We start from the raw sequence: 17,782 nt of genomic DNA on the forward strand, positions 1-17,782 counted from the left end.
CAAAGCTGGCTTTTATCACTAGAGGCAGGACGAGACTGTCTGAGGATAGCATAGATAGAGGGAGAAGAGGCTAGATAGCAAAGTCCGGTCATCAAGAAGGGACATCCAGAGAGGGTGGAGGCCTGAGGGAAGCTGCAGGAAGGAGGGTCTATCTATGGGGCAACACTGCTGACACCCAGGGCAGATGAGGACCTATAGCTGACCACTGGTATGGTCACACAGGGCCCTGGTGACAAGAACACTCTCTGGGGGAGTAGCAGTGGCTTGTGGAATGTGGGGGTGGACAGCTGGTGTCTGCAGGAAAAAAGCTGTTGAGGAGTTTTGCCATGAAGGTGAGCAGAGAAGTGGGGCGAGGGACCAAGGTGGGTGGAAAAGTAGCTGGCCAAAAGAGGGCGTTTTGTGTTTGGTTCAGATGAAAGAACTGGGTTATGTGTGCATGCTGAGGGAATGCCCAGGGGAGCAGGGAACACTGGTGCTGGGTGAGGGATGGATCCTATCCCCCAGCAAGCCCAGGAGAAGAGCTTGCTTCCATGAAAGCAGGAAGTCGACTCCTAAAGGGAGAAGATGGACCATGAGGGAGGCTGGATGCAGGTAAGCAGGCAAGTATGGATGCCCAAAGAGGGAGCTTGATGGCCTCTTTCAGCTGAGAGGAGGGGACAGAAGAGGTGGAAATGCAGAGAAGACAGAGTCTGAAGTGGCCAGTTGCCCTGCAGTGATGACCAACAGATCTGAGTTGTGCGAGGCTGCTGGTTGAAGGATGCCTGCCCCCCGTTCAAAACACTCCCAGTTCTCCTGCTCCTGCCTGCTCCTTGGAGAAGGCCTGCTCTCTTTTGTGCTCTGGCTGATAACATAGTGTGTAGGGAGGTTGTTGGGTTTCTTTACTCATTCATTCATCTTGCATTTACTTTGTATCTACTATCAGGTGGACACTAACCCAGGCCCTGAAGGATTGATTGGTCATAAAAAGGGATGAATGACCCATGAAGGCAGTTGACCTTTGCTGGTGACCTTTACTCTGGACCCCATCTGAGCCTAAGGATGGTCCATTTTGGCCTCTGGTCTCAGCACACCTAACCAGAACCCAGGGGCCCCATTCCATCCATGCCCTCCCAGGCTCCTACCCAGCCCACACTTACGCACAGGCTCTCGGTAACTTCTTTCTCCAAGGAGTCCATCTAAAGGATTGAAGGAAAGTCACAGGCCTTGGAGTTAGGTGGGTCTCTTGCTGGGTAACCACTGTAGCCAGCTGTGTCCAGCTGAGAAGCTCCTAAAGTAGCTGCTGACCATTCCCAATTCCCCAACTGGACATGCAGTTAAGTCCTAGCTCATTGCCCCTGGGGACATAGGAGACCAGGACAGATTTCCATTGTCAACCACCTGGTGTCATGCCAAATGGAGTTCAGTCATCAGACTGTATGCTGGGTGGGAGGGAAACAGCATCTTGGGGTGGACTTTTCCCCAAGCTCCAGGGAGGATCCTCCTTCCTTCATGTCCTGGGGACTTTTCTTAATTACAAAAGTAACATCATTTCATCTGAGTTTCTGGGCAAATGCTAATATGTACATGTGTATATATGTGGGTGGATAAATATAGGTATGCATGTATCTGTTATATATTCAGCAATCACCATGAGCCAGTTTTCATGCCAGATTCACTAACATTCATGACTTGGAGTGACAGGTCCTAATATCATCATTACCCATTTTAAGATGAAGAAACTGAGGTTCAGAGAGGTCCATGAGCTTGTTAAACAAAGGTAACAGCTGGGTAAGGAGTAAAGCTGGGGTTGTAGTTAAGTGACTCAGCCACTTGGTCCTTTTCAGTGGCTGCCCAGCTGTCCTTGGTGTGACTTACCTGGGCTGGGCTTCTGTCTTTGTCCATAGCCTCTCCTGTCCCCACCTAATACTCACTGATCCAACAGCCCAGAATGGTAGAGAAGATGCATTTCTTGCTGGTCTCATCCATCTCGATGAAGGACAGGTAGTTGAAGTGACGTGTAAGCCTTGGGGTGATGGCATTCCTGCCTCCTCCCGGTGGGCCCATGGCACAGACAAAGTTGATGTCCACCAGGTTCTTGAAGGCTCCTGAGTGGGGGCAAGAAGTCAGGAGGGGCCCCGCCCAGAGCTGCATTATGATTTTCGTGGGGCTGCTTTCCCGTGAAAAGCACATATATTAAAATTAGAATTTGCAACTGTATTGGTATAAAGGACAGATGCATTAATAGCCATCAAAATTTTTCTTTGAACCTAACAGTTCATTTCCCCTGATCTTTAGAAAACTTAGAATATTTTCATGGGCCCTGATGCCTACAATAATCCTGACCAGTGAATATAGCCTATGCCCTGCAGACCTGGGTTGGCACATACCGATGATCTTGCGGTCATACCAGCCTCCATGGTCCATCCACTGGCGCAATAGCTCAATGGGCGGCTGTGCACCATATGTCTCCAGGGCTGGCATGTTCAGGTCATCGATGAAGAAGATGAAGTTGCGCCCAAGGGGTGGCCCAAACACACCCTTCCGCCTGCAGGAGGGACTGTGTGAGCCCAACACTCATGGGCACCAGGTCCTCTGAGTATCCAGGGACAGCAGGATGGTACCTCACTAAATCTGAGCCTCCTCTAAATTGCTAGACCTCATGACCAGCCCTGTTTAGTTCTGAGTGTCCTAGGACTGACTTCTGTGTGAGCTCCTTTAAGGGAGTCTTATCTCCTAGGCAGATGGATGACAGGCATCTCTAAGACAGACCCAGGGCCTTGCCTAGGTGCCCAGACCAGGATGAGCACCCCAAAAGGCTCCAGAGGAATCTTGATGGAGAGAAATCTCTAGAGCAGTCTGCAAAAGAACCCAGCGCCTCTTGTGGGGGATATTCCAGCTTCCCCTGGGAGGGTTCTGGAAAACCCAGGAACATGGTTCATCCAGGCTGAGGGACACTAGGGCCAAGGAAGGAACAAGTGGTGGGTGCCCTGCCTCTTGTCCAGCTTGCTGTCAATGAGGTCCTGGGTCTGGTTGGCTGAAGTGCGGGCTGAGAAGGTGAGGAAGTGGCTGATGTACTCCAACGGCAGGTTTTTGAGGAGCTTATCGGAGATGGTAAGCGTCTTCCCTGTGCCCGTTGGCCCAATACACAGCACCTGGGAGAGCGGGGATGGGGCAGGCAGAGCACACACAGGGTGGGCACACGGGGGGAGCTGCTACCTTATCAGTGTAGGGGGCTAGCCTACACTGGGACTTGGGGTGGGCTGAGGCAGGGTAGGGTGGGGGTGCTCACGGGCTTGTGATTGGTGAGCAGCTTGTCCAGCAGGAAGGACATCTGTATAGTGTCTGTGGTGGGCACGATGATGTTGCAGTAGTTGGTGTCTGGTGTCATGGTAAATGGAGCTGAGGAGTTCATCCACTTCACCCAGGCCACCTGGAACCACATCTGGCTTAGGCTGGACCCAGATCCCCTCCCACCCCACCTTTGGCTGTGGTCAAAGAAAAGAATGGCACTGCTGGACTTGGCAAGAGGGTCCAGGAGAGGGGCCGCTTTTGACAGAAGAAACAGGAATTCCCCTGCCCTGCTTTCTGTATAAGGTGGGGGACTCCCAGCACAAACCACCAGAATGGGGGTTCTCTGCACATAGCTATGCAGGTGGAGGCTCCTTGCATGCATCTGTCTAGGTGGGGACTTCCCTACACACAGCTGCCTCTGATCATGGGGCACCCTAGTGACTTCGAGTCCCCAGGTCTCTGCAAGAAGGAGAAGTTCTGGGAATTGGACAACTCAGAAATGCAAAGGGGCTTGCTGTTTAGTTTTAGGCTAACCAAGGAATGTGGGGGTCAGAACCAAGGGCACTAGTATCAGCTGGATGGTTAGAGGCCTCTTGGTCTAGTCTCTCCACCAACCACACCTACATGAATCCCTTCACCCACAGCCCTTGACCTAGCTTGCTGACCTCCCTCAATGGGGAGTCTCACTGTGGACAAACCAACGTGTCCCACTGGGAAAGGTTCTGATCATTCCAACCCAAATATGCCCTGTACCCCACCCCCCAGCTGAACCTTGCACAGTGACTCTCTATCCCCCTTGTCTTGAACTAGGGTCCTGGTTCTGGAATGTGGTTAGGCTCGTGGAGACCTTACTGACACTGAGGCAGGCCACAGAGTTTGCCCTTGAGCCTTTTAGGGAGTTTGGTTCTTGGGAAAATTGATTTTTTTTTCTTTCTTTCTTTTTTTTTTTTTTTGGTCTCAGGGATTGAACTCAGGGGCACTTAACCACTGTGCCACATCCTCAGCCTGGAAAATGGGACGTTTTTAAAAAAATAGTTATATATAGATAGATCGAGAGAGAGAGAGAGAGAGAGAGAGAGAGAGAGAGAGAGAGAGAGAGAGTGAGTGCACGTGTAAGGATTGAACTCAGTGCCTCACACGTGCTAGGCAAGCGCTCTACTGCTGAGCTGTAACTCCAAAATGGGACTTTTAAGTAGAACTGCCAGTCCTTGGGCTCAGAATTGAAACAGAGGAAATGCACATGGTTGGGAAGGGAGACCCACTGAGGTCTCCCAGCTCCAGGTTCAAGCCCAGCTCTGCCCAGGTGTGACTGTTCTGAGTCAATGTCCTGGTCTGGAAAGTGGGCACATAATTGACCCACCCAGTGGGGCTGTGAAGACCCATGAGGTGATGAAAATAACCCCCAGTCTGAGGCCTGGTGCCTGTCACTGTGGCTTCCTCTCTGTGGCTATTATTCCTCAGGGAGAATGGTCACTTGCCAGTGCGGCCCTCCCCACCCCGGCTCCTGGGCAGGCCTGCGGCACCTGCTTGCTGTCCTCGTCTTCCTCGTAATCATCCTCTGTGCTGCTGATCCCAGCGTCCTCCAGCCTGTAGTCGTACACCAGCCCCTCCTCAGGGAAGAGCAGAGTCAGCTGCCGAGGACCAGGAAGAAAGCAGGTTTGAGGCTCAGGAGGTCTGCCAGCTGCTGGCCCCTGGGGGCGGGGCCTGGGGGCTTGCCATGGCTCACATTCTCTGCGGACATCTTGGTCTTTAGCCATTGGCTAAACTTGTCACGGCTATTGCTGTCTCCAGTGGCACCCACAGTCCAGACCAGGGAGAAAATGAACCAGGGTTCGATCAGTTCTTGGATGCGACTCAGTTTCTCAGGAGGAATTTTTTTGAGGCCCTGGGAATGGAAGGAACAGTGTTAGGCTAAGACAGGAATAGTACCGGGCAGCTTGAGGAAGTCGGGTAGGGATGTGTCATAGTTTTGCCTCTCTACAGCCCATTGGATGAGGGTTGGGGGCGAGGGGGAGGTCCCATGACCTATGCTGAGACAATCTGGTTTTTCTTCCAGGAAACTGGACTTGGAATTCAGGGCAGGAAGAGCAGGGGGCAAGAAGGATTATGCTTTCAACACTGCTGTTCAGGATTGTACCTCTCTAGGTAAAAAGGGCTTGAAGAAGCAATCGAGCAACTTGAGGAGGCTCATGGTCAGGTTGCTATTGGTTGAGGCGATCACCTCCTTCACCGAGGAACGAACAAAGTCGATGGACTCCTGGAGGGAGTTAGTACTCAGCTCTCATGGCTGGTGGCCACAATGCCCTGCCACCCCACTTAGCTCGGTATACCCATACCCTCACTAACCTCCAGGAATCTGACAAATAGACTTTTGAAATGCTCCTCGTGGGGCTTCAGCACAGCAGGGAGCTTGCTTAGCCAGCACTCAACGAAGGGCATGAGTCCCAGGATGCTGGGCTCTAGGTACACCATACCACAGCGGGACACGGTAGCTGGTGAGGCCACTGCCAGGTCCTGCACCTCAAACATCATGGTCATTGCCTAGTGCCAAGATAATCCTTGTGAGTGTGCCAGCTGCTGGACCCCAGAGCCAGAGGAGGCTGCAGGGTCATGGCGGGGGTAGGGGGCTACCCATCCTACTAGAAGGATCTGTGGGCAGGCCATGGGGTGGGACAGGGCTGTGGTGGGGATCAAGAATGTGGCCTTCCTGGGATCCCTGAGGAGAAGCCAAAATTGGGAGATTCCTGGGATTCTCTGGCCAGCCTGAGGTCCCTGAAGGCCTAGGAAGTCTGACAAGAACTGTGTGCTTTGCTCCAGAATCCCCTGCCATGGACACAGGTCCACACGGACTGCCAGGTGTTCTCAGAACGACTCAAGAGCTCAGATCAGCATGCAAACTGAAATGCTTCTATGCCCAGAGCATAGCTCTCTTTCTTGGGAACTGCCCACTAGACCCTGGGTATGTTTTTAGGATGGGCTGGACACTAAACCCAGACTGGGCCAATATGGCTGAAAGTGGATCAAGGAGGCACCGGGCCACATCAGCCAAGGAATGGCAGGACAGTCCTCCTGGCCCTGGGCTTGGGGAATCACAGGAAGTGGGTCGACTGAAACGGTAGCACAGAGCAGCTAGCGGTATAAGACACAGCAAGGTGATGATGTGCAGGGCTGGGAGCTGAGCCTGAGCGCCACTGGCTGGAAGGCTCCTGGGGGGGGGCGGGTCACAGTGATGGTCTGAGACACAGCTGTGGCCCTGAGAGGCAGGGATGGAGGGGATAAGGCCTGACCTGTGTGGTTCAGCCTCCAGGCCCACCCAGCTGTGGAGGAGTGAGCAGGTGCACCTCTGTGAGCTTGATGATCTCCCCGGAGCTGAGGCACAGCTTCTTGTTATCATCCAGCACCGTGTTCATGTTCTCGATCCAGACAGCGTCCACTGGCCCATCGAACATGTACCACTTCTTGTTGGTGTCCGACGCAATGGCCCCCACCCGAATGAGAGAGGAGAAAATCCCATCTGTCCTGCAGTCACCAGGAAGGAGAGGGTTGTAAGTGCCAGGAAGGCAGGGTGGTGGGTGTGACTGGCTCCCTGGGAAACCTGGCTGCCCGAATGGCCCCAATGTGCTTCCCCACTCCCTTCAGTACCTTCATTTATTTAAAAATTACACTAGGAGAAATGGGACCTTGGGGTGCAACACGATGTAATGAGGATTTGCTCTATCCCCTCCCTGCTGAATCTCCACAGAAGTCACATTGAAAGAAGATAAACAGTGGCATCCTGACAGGAACCAGGGAACAGGGGAGGAGGCAAAGACAGAGATGAAGGCACACACAGTTCTGGAAAGTGGAAAGAGCTGAAGAAGGGCCAGATCCTGCCACAGAACCCAAGGAGGCTCACACTTCAGAGGCTCTGCAGGCCAGGAAATAGGGTACAAGGGGTGACAAAGATTCTCTGCTTGGCCAAATTTTAGTCAGGCTCCTGAGGCTTCTCCTGGGCCCATCTGTGCAGTTCCTTTGCTAAAATCCAGTTTTAGCAAAGAAGGCTTCAATGTCAGTTCAGCCAGAACCTGTCGCCCTGAATATCTGGTCACCCTGGATACTTGATCGACCTTGATATCTAATCAGGACCCTCCTCTTTCACCTCTCCCAGGTAAGATCTGATCACCTGACCTGTCTTCACCCAGAATCCTGTTAGGTTGGCTTAGCCAGAACCCCTCTTCCTCTCAATGTGTCCTCTTGGCTATAAATTCCCACTTGTCCCTATTGCATTCAGAGTTTTGAGCTCCGTGGCAGACCCTGTTGCAGTTGTCCCTACACTTACGGTGTATCCTGAGTAGTCTTCCTTATCGTGCTTCCAAAGATAGTATTGAATAATTGTTTCTTTAATGTGGTATTTTTTTTCTGTCCTGCAGAGTGCCTCCCCCCAGTAGGTATGGGTGAAACCCTTCACCAGAAATGGGGAAAGCAGGACAGACTCACATTGGGAAAAATAGTTGACTCTCCCTTCTTGATACTCAACCCCCACTGGTTTGTAGAACACTGGAGCCATGCAGACATCCTCACCAAGAAAAGGGAGGATTTTTTTTTTTTTACTAAGGAGTGAATCTAGGGGCACTTAACCACTAAGCCACATCCCCAGCCTGTTTGATATTTTATTTTGAGGCAGGGTCTTGCTGAGTTGCTTAGGGCCTTGCTAAGTTGCTGAGGCTGACTTTGATCCTCCTGCCTCAGGCTCCCCAGTGCTGGGATTACAGACATGTGCCACTGTGCCAGGCTAAAAGGGAGATTCTTTGGAGAGACAGAATAGCTCCAGATGAAAGACCCTCAGGTGCTGATCTTCAAGGAGTCTCCATCCAGTTGCTCTTCTCCCAGCTCAATGCACTTCTCCTAAAATTCGTGTCCTAACCTGGAGCAGAGGCCCAGAGAAGGACCACCAGACTCTCTTGGGGCAAGGATAAGGGCCATTTACTGAGCATTTACTGTATGTCAGACATGATTCCAGGCACTTTCCGTGTGTTAAGGTCATTTGCACCTTATCATAATAATGGCATCATTGTCCTTATTGTGTTGATGCAGGGACACAGGTGGGGAATGGCAATACATATAGGGAGGAAGTAGAATGGTGGACAGAATTCCAGGCTTCGGGCTGCAGAGCCTGGACTCCCAACCTGCCACTGGTCTAAGTGGGCCCACGCACGGCCTCCAGAGGCCTGGGAGTACAGCAGTCACCAGAGGGAACGGGGGTGGGGGCACTCACCACTCGTGGGTGAGCAGGTCAAACTCCCCATACAGCTGGCCCATGGTGATAGACTTGGGGTTGAGCACATAGTAATTGACGGCCTCGTACACGCCGCCACTGATGGACGGCTGCCCCTTCAGCGATGTCATGGCGGCTGCTAGGACTCTGTAACACTGGGGAGATGGCCACCTGAGAGTGAACCTCTTGTTGCCTCAGACAGCAGGGCTGGAGGGGACGGAGGACCACAGGAAGTGGGAGGAGAAGTCTCGAGGTCAAGGGGGTACAAAGGAGGCCGAGGCTCCTATCCAAGCTGCAACACCCCCTCAGGCCTTCTGACCAGGCCCTGGGCTGCCCTGCTGGGCTCCACTTACGTTACTTTTGCCAGAGCCTGTGGGCCCAACAAGCATGAGGCCGTGCCGCACCACCGTGGTCTCATAGAGCTGGATACACTTGGTCAGGAAGCCTGGGGGACATGGCAGAGGAACCCAGGGGTCAGAGCATAGGCTTGGGCCATGGCTCTGCCCTTAGCTTGTGTGATCTGGGGCGAATTACTTCATTCCCTGAGCCTCAGTTTCCTCATCTGGAAATTGAGGATGGAGGCAGAACCTACCTCATAGCAGCCTAGGAAGCAGCTAAAACCCTAAGCACAGAGCCTGGCATTGCTCAAGAAACTTCTAGATGCCAACCAGTATTCCCACTGGGACGATCATTCCCTAACATCCTTTGGGTGGTCTGTTGTCCCAGGCAGGCTCAGTGTTGGCTGTCACGGGCCCCACAATCAACTTCTACACAAAGCTGAGACCTCTTAAGGTACTGGACAATATGAGGCAAAATCTTGGCGACAGAGTCCTAGGGACAGTGAGGAGCTATCAGGACAGATGCAGGCAGAAGGTCAGGCCCATGTGGATAGGAAAGGAGTGTATTGTTTTGACACAAGGGTAGTGATGGCTCTGGCACTGCATGCCTGGTGGTCCCTGCCAAAGGGAGAAGATCCAATTAACCAGAGATGGCAAAGATGATCTAAGGCTTGGAGGGTAAAAAAAAAAGTCCAAGGCTTTACTCAACAAGGCTGCTGGGACCTGGGTACAGGAGGGGGCCAGAGGTAGAGGCATGAGAGCCACACATGGAACTGAAGAGCAGTGGAGAACACGGAGAGAGGCCTTAAAGGGCTGAGCATGAGCTCACCGATTGCTCAGGTCCTACAGGAGGGGTCTGTGTGGCCAGGGTGGTCAGGCACACCTCCCTGGAGAAGCACACCTATCCCCCCAAAAGACCAGCTGGAATAGACTGGGAGGAGAGGAGGGAGCAGCTGTGTCAGGATGGACACGCAGTGGCTAGGCTGAGACCCTCCCCCACTACCAGCAAGCAAGCAGAGAAGGGAAAATCTGTCAGCAAGCAGCTGGCATCCCATGGAGCAAAGCCCAAGAAGGGATCACATGGACAGGCGGGCCTGAATCATGAGGTCCCAGGAAGGGGACAGTACTTGCTTCCTATCACCTAGTGGGCTCCAGTAGAAAAAGGGTCAGAAACATCTTCCCTGCCCCCAAATGCCAAACTGAGAGACCCTGCCCATGCACACTTGGCCAGGTATAAGGGACCCTGAGGTTTGGTCTGCCTTGCCTCTGTCTCCCTTCTGGGCTCCAAGATGGCTGGAGCTGGCCTGAGCCAGCCCGAGCTCACCCATTAGACATGCATGGGACTACAGGAGGCAGGGGCCGCTGGCTCACCCTCCACATCCTTGAGGTTGCTCTTCTCACAGGCCTTGCGGATGGCCTTGTCCAGGATGCCGTAATCAGTCTCCTCTTCCCTGATAGTGGGGAACAGGTCAGATACAATCCCCGAGAAGAGTTTGAGGTCCTCCTGTAGGAACTTGGGCACGTTCACGTCCCGAATGGCCCGGAGGCAGATCAGCTCCTGAAGCAGGTGTGGGCACCAGCTTCAGGGTCAGGCGCCTCTCCAGCTGCCCTGCTTTCTTGCCCCAGGAGCCCTCAGGCTGGAGCTCACCTCATTCATATTGGGATTTTCTCGCTTGAGGTTCCCAGCAGCTGAGATCACAGTCTTCACAGCTCTCATCCCAAAGTCATAGTGATCCTGTGGTCACCATACAGGAGGAGGCATGGATGGGCCACTCTGGTGCCCATTTGTTACCTGACCATGCCACCTCACCCAGCTCACCCTCAAAATATCAGTTCCCCTGCAGCTCTTTGGAGACCACTCACCTGGGTGCCTCTCCTTTGGGCTCTTCTGACACCCCCCACCTATTTCACCATCCCAATAGCCATCTTACTTTATCTGGCTGCCTATTCTGCATCCCCTGCTCTGCACTGCCTTGGTCAATGCTAAATACTTGTTGTCCCAGCACAGTGCCAAGGGCAGGGATATACTCAAGTTGTTTTGAAAAAGTGAGTGAAACAGGAAACATTTTTTTGGACTCATCTGTGCAAACGAATAGGTTGGCCTCGATGGCTTTTGAGTTTCCTTCTAACGTTCTTTGCAATATCTTTCCTGACTTAACCTTTCGACTGCAACACTGTGGCTTTTCCCATTGGTCCTGTCTCTCCCACATTATATAGCAGATGTGTTAGAAATAGTTAAGTGATTCATTTTGCCCCGTGGTGCCAGCCCATGACAGCTACCTTTAGACCTGACCCAGAGACCAGCACCCATCCCAGAAGTCTTGGTCTCAGAGCTGCACATAGAGACTGGGCTTGACTCTGAGTCATCACCACTTGGGAAGGGCTGAGGGCATTTCCAGAGCCATGTAGGATAGTTTGCTTCAACAGGGGGTGGGGAGGGGCACTGTTCAAAGTGGATGATTAGAAGGCAGACTGTGTCGGAGTGCTGGGTGGCATCTGATCCTGACTTCTGCTGCTGTTCCACTGTGCACTGCATGAACCTGGCCAGGCTCTTAGCTGCTCGGGACCTCAGCATACTCACCTGAGAAACAGGAATGTAACTCCTATCTCACAGGGTTGCTTGGAAGAGTCTAAAGTAACATCTGTGAAGCAGATAGCACAGGGCCTGGCCCTTGGCTGGTGCTCCACGAAAAAGTGAACTTGGAGCATCTCTGGAGGCTGGGGTGGGGGGAGCAGTCTGAGGGCCTTTGGAAACTGGCTGAGGCCTCACCTGGGAGCTGAGCTGCTCAGAGGACAGCTTGAAGGTGGTTGTGATCTTCTTAGCGAGCACATTAGCCTCATTGAATCCAAAGGAGTAGAGGGAGATCTCAGCAATCATGGCATAATCCGGGACCATCATGGCGACAGGCCGAAAGAGTGCCTGGGCACATGGTATGTGGGTCTCAGACTTCAACCAGCCACAGGGTACCACCCACTCTCTATCTGGTCCTCAGAAGGCAGCTTCACCTGACCTTCCTCCCTGGCTAATGCTGGGATTCCTTTCTGCATCATGCCTGCCATGACTGAGCCTTCCATTTGCTCTGTGGCTGGACAGTTTGGGCCATTAGAAACAACAGGTCCCCTGTGTTTGTCTGAAACTGGTGGCCTCTCTTGGCTTCCCATTTCTTCTGCAGGCCTAGCCTAATGGCTCCTATCAGATGGCCTTCACATGCCTGAGCATCCCTGACTTCTCCCATGCCCCGAGGACAAGTGTGGGGCATCCCTCTATGGCTGGGCCTTAGGACCCTTGGGCAGGAGATCTATCATAGAGAACCACGGCTCCTTTTATCCAGGCAGCTGTGTGTCCTTAAATAAATTATTTATTATCTTGGAGCCTAGGCTTTCCACCCGGGGAGCCCATGGCACAGACAAAGTTGATGTCCACCCGGAGCACCCTGGGCCTGAACTTGCCTTCAGATTGTCAGGCAGTTCAGTGCGGCCAGCGTATCCTGGATTCATGGTGATGAACACTGCACAGGATGGTACAAGTGGGATCTCGACCCCCTCAAATACGAAGCGTTCCACCTGTGTTGGGTAGGGGTCAGGGGGTGAACTCACTTGGGGCAGGAGTTGCCCAGCCTTTTCCCTCCTCTGGATGTGCCCTCCTTTCTTCTACTCACTCCCCTGTCCTGATGGCAGTGTGTCAGCTAGTACTGGATCCCGGGTCATGGATGGACTTTCTTTCAGGATCTGGCTTAAGACCTCAGGTCCCAGTGAGCACCCATGGCCTCCTAGGCCCTGGCTCTGGTCCTTTTTTAAAATATTTTTTGTAGTTGTAGATACATACAATACCTTTATTTTTATTTATTTATCTTTATGTGGCACTGAGGATTGAACCCAGGGCCTCACATGTGCTAGGCAAGTGCTCAACCACTGAGCCACAACCCCAGCCCCGGCTCTGGTCCTTTTGAGGTCCCACGCATCTTTTGCTTCCTACTCTCTCCACTTCCAGTTCCTGACACTGATCTTCCCAGACTTAGACAAGCTCAGCCCTGACTAGGCGCCAGGGCTCTCCCTTGCAGTGAGTAACCACCAGCCTCTCAGCTCTCATCTCTAGGACAAGATCCCTGGGGACCTACAACAAGGCTAGAGAGAGAACCAATATCCAGGGCTTTGCATTAGCATCAGGACACAGGCAGGGACCCCTTTATCTGTCCCAGCTTGGCCTGGGATCTGCCACCAGACCAGGATAAGAAGGTGGGGCTTCCTGATGAGCTACAAAGCCCCTCAAGACACAGTTCTGCAAAGGTGGTGGCTCGTGGGCAGTGCCATGCCCCTGTGAGATGAGAGACTGGCTCTAGGCAGGCCTGATGGCCTGGCTGTCCACCTGTGGCATGGGAACCCCTAGTGACAGAGCTGATGGCAGTAGTGAGGGGGTGGCTCACCCGCTGTTGCTGTGCCTTCTGGATGGTGGTGATCTGCTGTGCCACCACAGATAGCACCTCAATGTCGATCCGATTGAACTCGTCAAAGCACGCCCAGGCCCCAGCACTGTGAGAGTGGAGGAGGTGCATTCAGAGCCCTCCTGGCCCCCACTGTCATGTGATGCTCCTGGCCCTCCCCAGGAAGAGGGCTCAGTCTTTATGCCCTCCCTGGTGCCACCCTCACACCCCAGCCTCACCTGGCCAGGCCCTTGAAGAACTTGCCCATGGCCATGAAGTCGAGCTGGTCAGAGCAGTTGAACACAACCGTCTGTATGGCCAAGGCCTTGCCCAGATCTTTGGTGGTCTCTGTCTTCCCTGTGCCAGCTGGACCAGCTGGAGCACCACCAAACTTGAGGTGCAGGGCCCCAGTCAGAGTCAGATAGCACCTGTGGGACAGAGGAAGGCCACCTATGTCCTGGGCACTTCCCCTTCTTGGGGATTTCCACAGCTCTTTCTTTTGGGCCCTCTCTCCTCTTGAGTCCCAGATGTGCCCGGCCTGGCTGTTGGGGTCAGGATTGGAGCCTATGACTACCTGTTAAGTGTTCTCCCTGTTCCACTTCATAGCCCTGGAGAGCTTTGCTCAGGGACCCACAGAGCTGGCTGAGGTGTGGCCAATTCACTTCCCTTACTCCAGTCCCAACTGGGGCCTGGCATGGTGGTACACGCCTGTAATCCCAGCGGCTCAGGAGGCTGAGGCAGGAGGATCGCGGATTCAAAGCCAGCCTCAGCAACTTAGTGGGCCCTAAATAACTCAGTGAGACCCTGTCTCTAAATAGAATACAAAAAAGGGCTGGGGACATAGCTCAGTGGTTAAGAACCCCTGGATTCACTCTCTAATACCAAAAACAAAACAAAAAAACAACCCAACTGGGGAGGGGACCCGCACCTGTCAGTGAGGGGTGTGATCACCAGCCTCCCACTGTTGCCTAGGTACTCGTAGCCATAGATGAACTCAGCATTCACAGCCCGGATGTACAGATCATTATTGGTCCAGTAGTACCTGGCAGTACAGGGAGATGGGTACCTGGTCATGGGACCACAGGCCACTGGCAGGCATGCAGTTGAGCAGAGGGGGTTCTTTTGAGGAATGAGGGTTTTAAAGCCCCCCCTGCCCAGCTTGTCCCAGAGCCTCAAGGGCCAGGACCAGCCTCTTGTTAAGTGACTGTTCATCCCTCTCTGGGCCCCATCCTGACAGCCACTCTGGCCCTCACCTGAGCTGTGAGATCCACTCAAAATCATTCACACTGACCACGTGCTCCTCGATCAGCTTTTTCACCACGTCCTTGGCATGGACCTCGATGACGATCAGTGCTGACAGCACCGCCCGCTGCATACGGGACAGTTTCCCTCGTACCAGGGCTACCAGGTCACTGAGCTGCAGGAATGGGGACACTGTCAGCTGTCTGCTATCTGAAGGGAGACTTCTCCCTGATACAGAGGGTGGGTTCTGCCACACAGAGTTCCTCTCTCCAAGGACTGATAGTCTAGGAGAGCACGGGTGCAGGGACCAGGCAGGGGGAGGAAAGTAAATAAAAATGGAGACTTATGCATGGCATCTGGAACCTTCAGGGACTGGTGGAGCCTGCTGAGTGGCTGGAGGCTGGAGTGTGGTATGGAGCCAGAAAGGCCTAAGGGACAGTGCAGGAGGGACATGGGCATGTGCTTCCCTCACTGACCATTGGAAGAGGGGCACCTGCCTGGCCTCAGAGCCTCCTCAGGCCCCCAGACCCTTCTGCTGGTTGCTGTTGTGAGACACATTTCAGGGGTTCCTGACCTGCTTTTTGAACCCAACCCTAGGCCTCTTCCAGATCAATGTAGGAAAAAGTTCCTGGAGGTCTGGGCTCTCCTGGGGGCATCAAGGGTGCAAGGAGTAATGATCCTCTTCATTCCCACCTGCTCGGAGAGCTTGGGGAACAGATCGGTGCTGAGGTTGTTGACCTCCAGAGCCTGTGCCACCTCCATGGTCCAGTAGGTCTGGCAGCCAGCAATGGTCACCTGGCCAGGCCAATTCAGAACCCACTGGGTCCTGGGCATCTGAAAAGACAACAGGGGCAGGTTGATCTAGGCACTTTCCAGCTCTGACCCTTCCCCTCTTCTTCCTTTAAATGTTGTTTGTGCTTTGGCCTTTAAAACCTCTGGGCTCAAAGGGTCAATTGTGGACACGAAGGCCGGGCACAATGGTACACGCAGATAATCGAAGTAGCTCTGGAAGCTGAGGCAAAAAGATCTCAAGTTCAAAGCCAGCCTCAGCAGCTTAGAGAGGTCCTAAGCAATTCAGTGAGACCCTGTCTCTAAGTAAAATATAAAATGGGCTGCAGATATGGCTCAGTGGTTAAGTGCCCCTGGGCTTAATCCCTGGTACCAAAAAAAAAAAAAAAAAAAAAAAAGGGATAAATTGCACCTGTCCCTTAAAGAGAGATGCCATTAAGCCCTGGGTAGGCAGAATCATTTTTCCTAAGCAGATGAGACCTTGGAGCAGACAGGTGGGAGCCCCAGATCAGGGAACACAGTCCCAGATTCAAATTCTGGCTCTGCTCTTGCAAATCACAATAGAATAGAAAACATCTCTGAACCTCCTCTGTGGGGTGCCTTGCCCTGCAGCCCAGTGGCTGATGGGAAGGCCTAGAGAAGTCTGCAGGTGTTATTCCAGCCCAGGGCTTGGGGTGAGTGTGATTGTGATTATTATTAGGAGGAATTTCACTTTCTGGGAGTGTGTGTAGAAAGGAAGGTTTCTGATTCCCACCTGAGTCCCCAGAGATCCCATAAAGATGAGAACAACTGGCATTAGGGCTGTGGCCTAAGGAGGAAGACGGTGGGAGCACAGAGAGGGCCTGGGAAGGGAGCAACATGGAGGTGGCAGGAAAGCTCCATGGCAGGGCGTGCTCACTGTGGGATAGGCCAGGATGGCCCTCTCAATGAAGTTGCGCACGCTGGCCTTCATGCTCTGCTCCACCTCCCGCAACCAGTCCTCCACGTTGCTGGTCGGGTAGATGGAGAAGGTCAACTTCACCTCTTCACCCTCCGCAGAGTACATGTGTGTGATCTCCAGGTCCTCCTGGAACAGCAGCTGCAGCCATGGTGGTAGTGGTGGGAGGGGGGCAAGAACAGGGTTACTCTGAGTAAACTAGAAGCTGACCCCTCCCACTGGTGCCCTCCCGCTTTGGAAGGGAGCCTGAATGTCTCTCTTGGCTGGGACTTCTCTGACTGCAGGTCCCCAGCTGTGCCCCAGCCCTGGCCTGATGCAGACCCTTGGGGAAGGAGGCTCAGTCTGTCCTGTGTGTCTCTGTTGTGCTCAGGCAGCAGAACAGAGAGGAGATGAGGAGGGTTGTGAGCCTTTTGAACTCATGGTCTCTCTCTCTCTCTCTCTCTCTCTCTCTCTCTCTGGATGCAACTTTACAACCATTAAACTAGACAACTTTTTTTTTTTTAGTTGTAGGTGGACAATACCTCTATTTTATTTATTTTATGTGGTGCTGAGGATGGAACCCAGTGCCTCCCATGTGCAAGGCAAATGTTCTACTATTAGGCTATAGTCCCAGACCTCATGGGTGTCTTGATCTAGCCAACACCTTAGTGTGCTGGGGGACAGAGAGCCCTTAGATGAATTGGGAGCCAAGATCCCCCAACCCTGAGAAGATGGGACAGTTCTGTAGCTGACCTTCCTCCCTCTAGCCCCAGGTGTGTCGTCTCTGAAGACCAAACTCTCAATTTCCACCTTATCCCCACTAAGAGAGCTTGACACAAGGGATGTTCTTCCTGGAGTGTGCCCCAGGGGTCCTGGCCCTGAGCCCCAAGCCCAGCTACATACCCGGGCAATGTTCTCAAAGCACTTGCGCAGGTGGGGTTGCACGGCTGTGGGGTCCTTTGTCTGGGACAAGATCTCCAGTAGTTCGTCATCGGATAGGAAGTAGAATCTGCCACGGGAACAGGGATGAAAGAATGGGTCAGGCAGGCTCTCTGGGCCCTGGCAGCCTTGGCACCACTTAACATTCTTGCCCCCTAGCCCGGCAGGGCCCTTGATGTTCACCCTCAAGGGCTGACACTGACAGTGGACAAGGGCCATGATGCCTACCTGGGGAAGGCACTCCGCTTGGTTTCCAGGTACTCGCTGAGGCCCTTCTGCACCATGTCCAGCAGCTTGTTGCAGTCCCTAAGGCTGTCCAGCAATCTCTGGTCAGCGCACACATTGATTACCTGCAGGGGTTAGGGAGGCATGAGAACAAGTGAATGTGAGCATGCTCCAACTGGGAGGCTGCAAGGCAGGTTCTCCCACACCACCTAGAGACCTTCAGAAGGAAGGAAGGGGCAGGAAAATTGTCCCTGAGTCAGGGGCTGCCTCCATCAGCCCTGCCAACTCCACAGAAAAAAAGTCTATGATCAAAAAAAAAAAAAAATGAGGGTTAAACGAAGGTAAGTAGTTTGCTTTGCTGCAGGACTTGACAGAGCCTCTAAAATGA

The 17,782-nt window shown here is 53.2% G+C and overlaps 1 protein-coding gene across 1 annotated transcript in view; it reads right to left on the reverse strand.

Moving 5' to 3' along the window:
- Nucleotides 1-17,782, reverse strand: part of Dnah1 (dynein axonemal heavy chain 1) — a 69,190-nt gene that overhangs the window by 24,261 nt on the left and 27,147 nt on the right. Inside the window, exons 23-46 of the mRNA XM_005317415.5 lie at nucleotides 17,398-17,519; nucleotides 17,134-17,239; nucleotides 16,213-16,392; nucleotides 15,219-15,359; nucleotides 14,537-14,700; nucleotides 14,212-14,325; nucleotides 13,523-13,711; nucleotides 13,287-13,392; nucleotides 12,313-12,426; nucleotides 11,633-11,782; nucleotides 10,511-10,597; nucleotides 10,234-10,420; nucleotides 8,878-8,969; nucleotides 8,525-8,679; nucleotides 6,612-6,789; nucleotides 5,617-5,811; nucleotides 5,408-5,527; nucleotides 4,997-5,155; nucleotides 4,794-4,901; nucleotides 3,269-3,409; nucleotides 2,971-3,131; nucleotides 2,367-2,524; nucleotides 1,911-2,084; nucleotides 1,137-1,175 (exon numbers count right to left, since the gene is read on the reverse strand). Coding sequence (XP_005317472.2) covers nucleotides 1,137-1,175; nucleotides 1,911-2,084; nucleotides 2,367-2,524; nucleotides 2,971-3,131; nucleotides 3,269-3,409; nucleotides 4,794-4,901; nucleotides 4,997-5,155; nucleotides 5,408-5,527; nucleotides 5,617-5,811; nucleotides 6,612-6,789; nucleotides 8,525-8,679; nucleotides 8,878-8,969; nucleotides 10,234-10,420; nucleotides 10,511-10,597; nucleotides 11,633-11,782; nucleotides 12,313-12,426; nucleotides 13,287-13,392; nucleotides 13,523-13,711; nucleotides 14,212-14,325; nucleotides 14,537-14,700; nucleotides 15,219-15,359; nucleotides 16,213-16,392; nucleotides 17,134-17,239; nucleotides 17,398-17,519 — 3,340 coding nt within the window. The remainder of the gene's footprint in view (nucleotides 1-1,136; nucleotides 1,176-1,910; nucleotides 2,085-2,366; nucleotides 2,525-2,970; nucleotides 3,132-3,268; nucleotides 3,410-4,793; nucleotides 4,902-4,996; nucleotides 5,156-5,407; nucleotides 5,528-5,616; nucleotides 5,812-6,611; nucleotides 6,790-8,524; nucleotides 8,680-8,877; nucleotides 8,970-10,233; nucleotides 10,421-10,510; nucleotides 10,598-11,632; nucleotides 11,783-12,312; nucleotides 12,427-13,286; nucleotides 13,393-13,522; nucleotides 13,712-14,211; nucleotides 14,326-14,536; nucleotides 14,701-15,218; nucleotides 15,360-16,212; nucleotides 16,393-17,133; nucleotides 17,240-17,397; nucleotides 17,520-17,782) is intronic.

The sequence above is a fragment of the Ictidomys tridecemlineatus genome, chromosome 2 (genome assembly GCF_052094955.1).
Source record: "Ictidomys tridecemlineatus isolate mIctTri1 chromosome 2, mIctTri1.hap1, whole genome shotgun sequence".
Lineage (NCBI taxonomy): Eukaryota > Metazoa > Chordata > Mammalia > Rodentia > Sciuridae > Ictidomys > Ictidomys tridecemlineatus.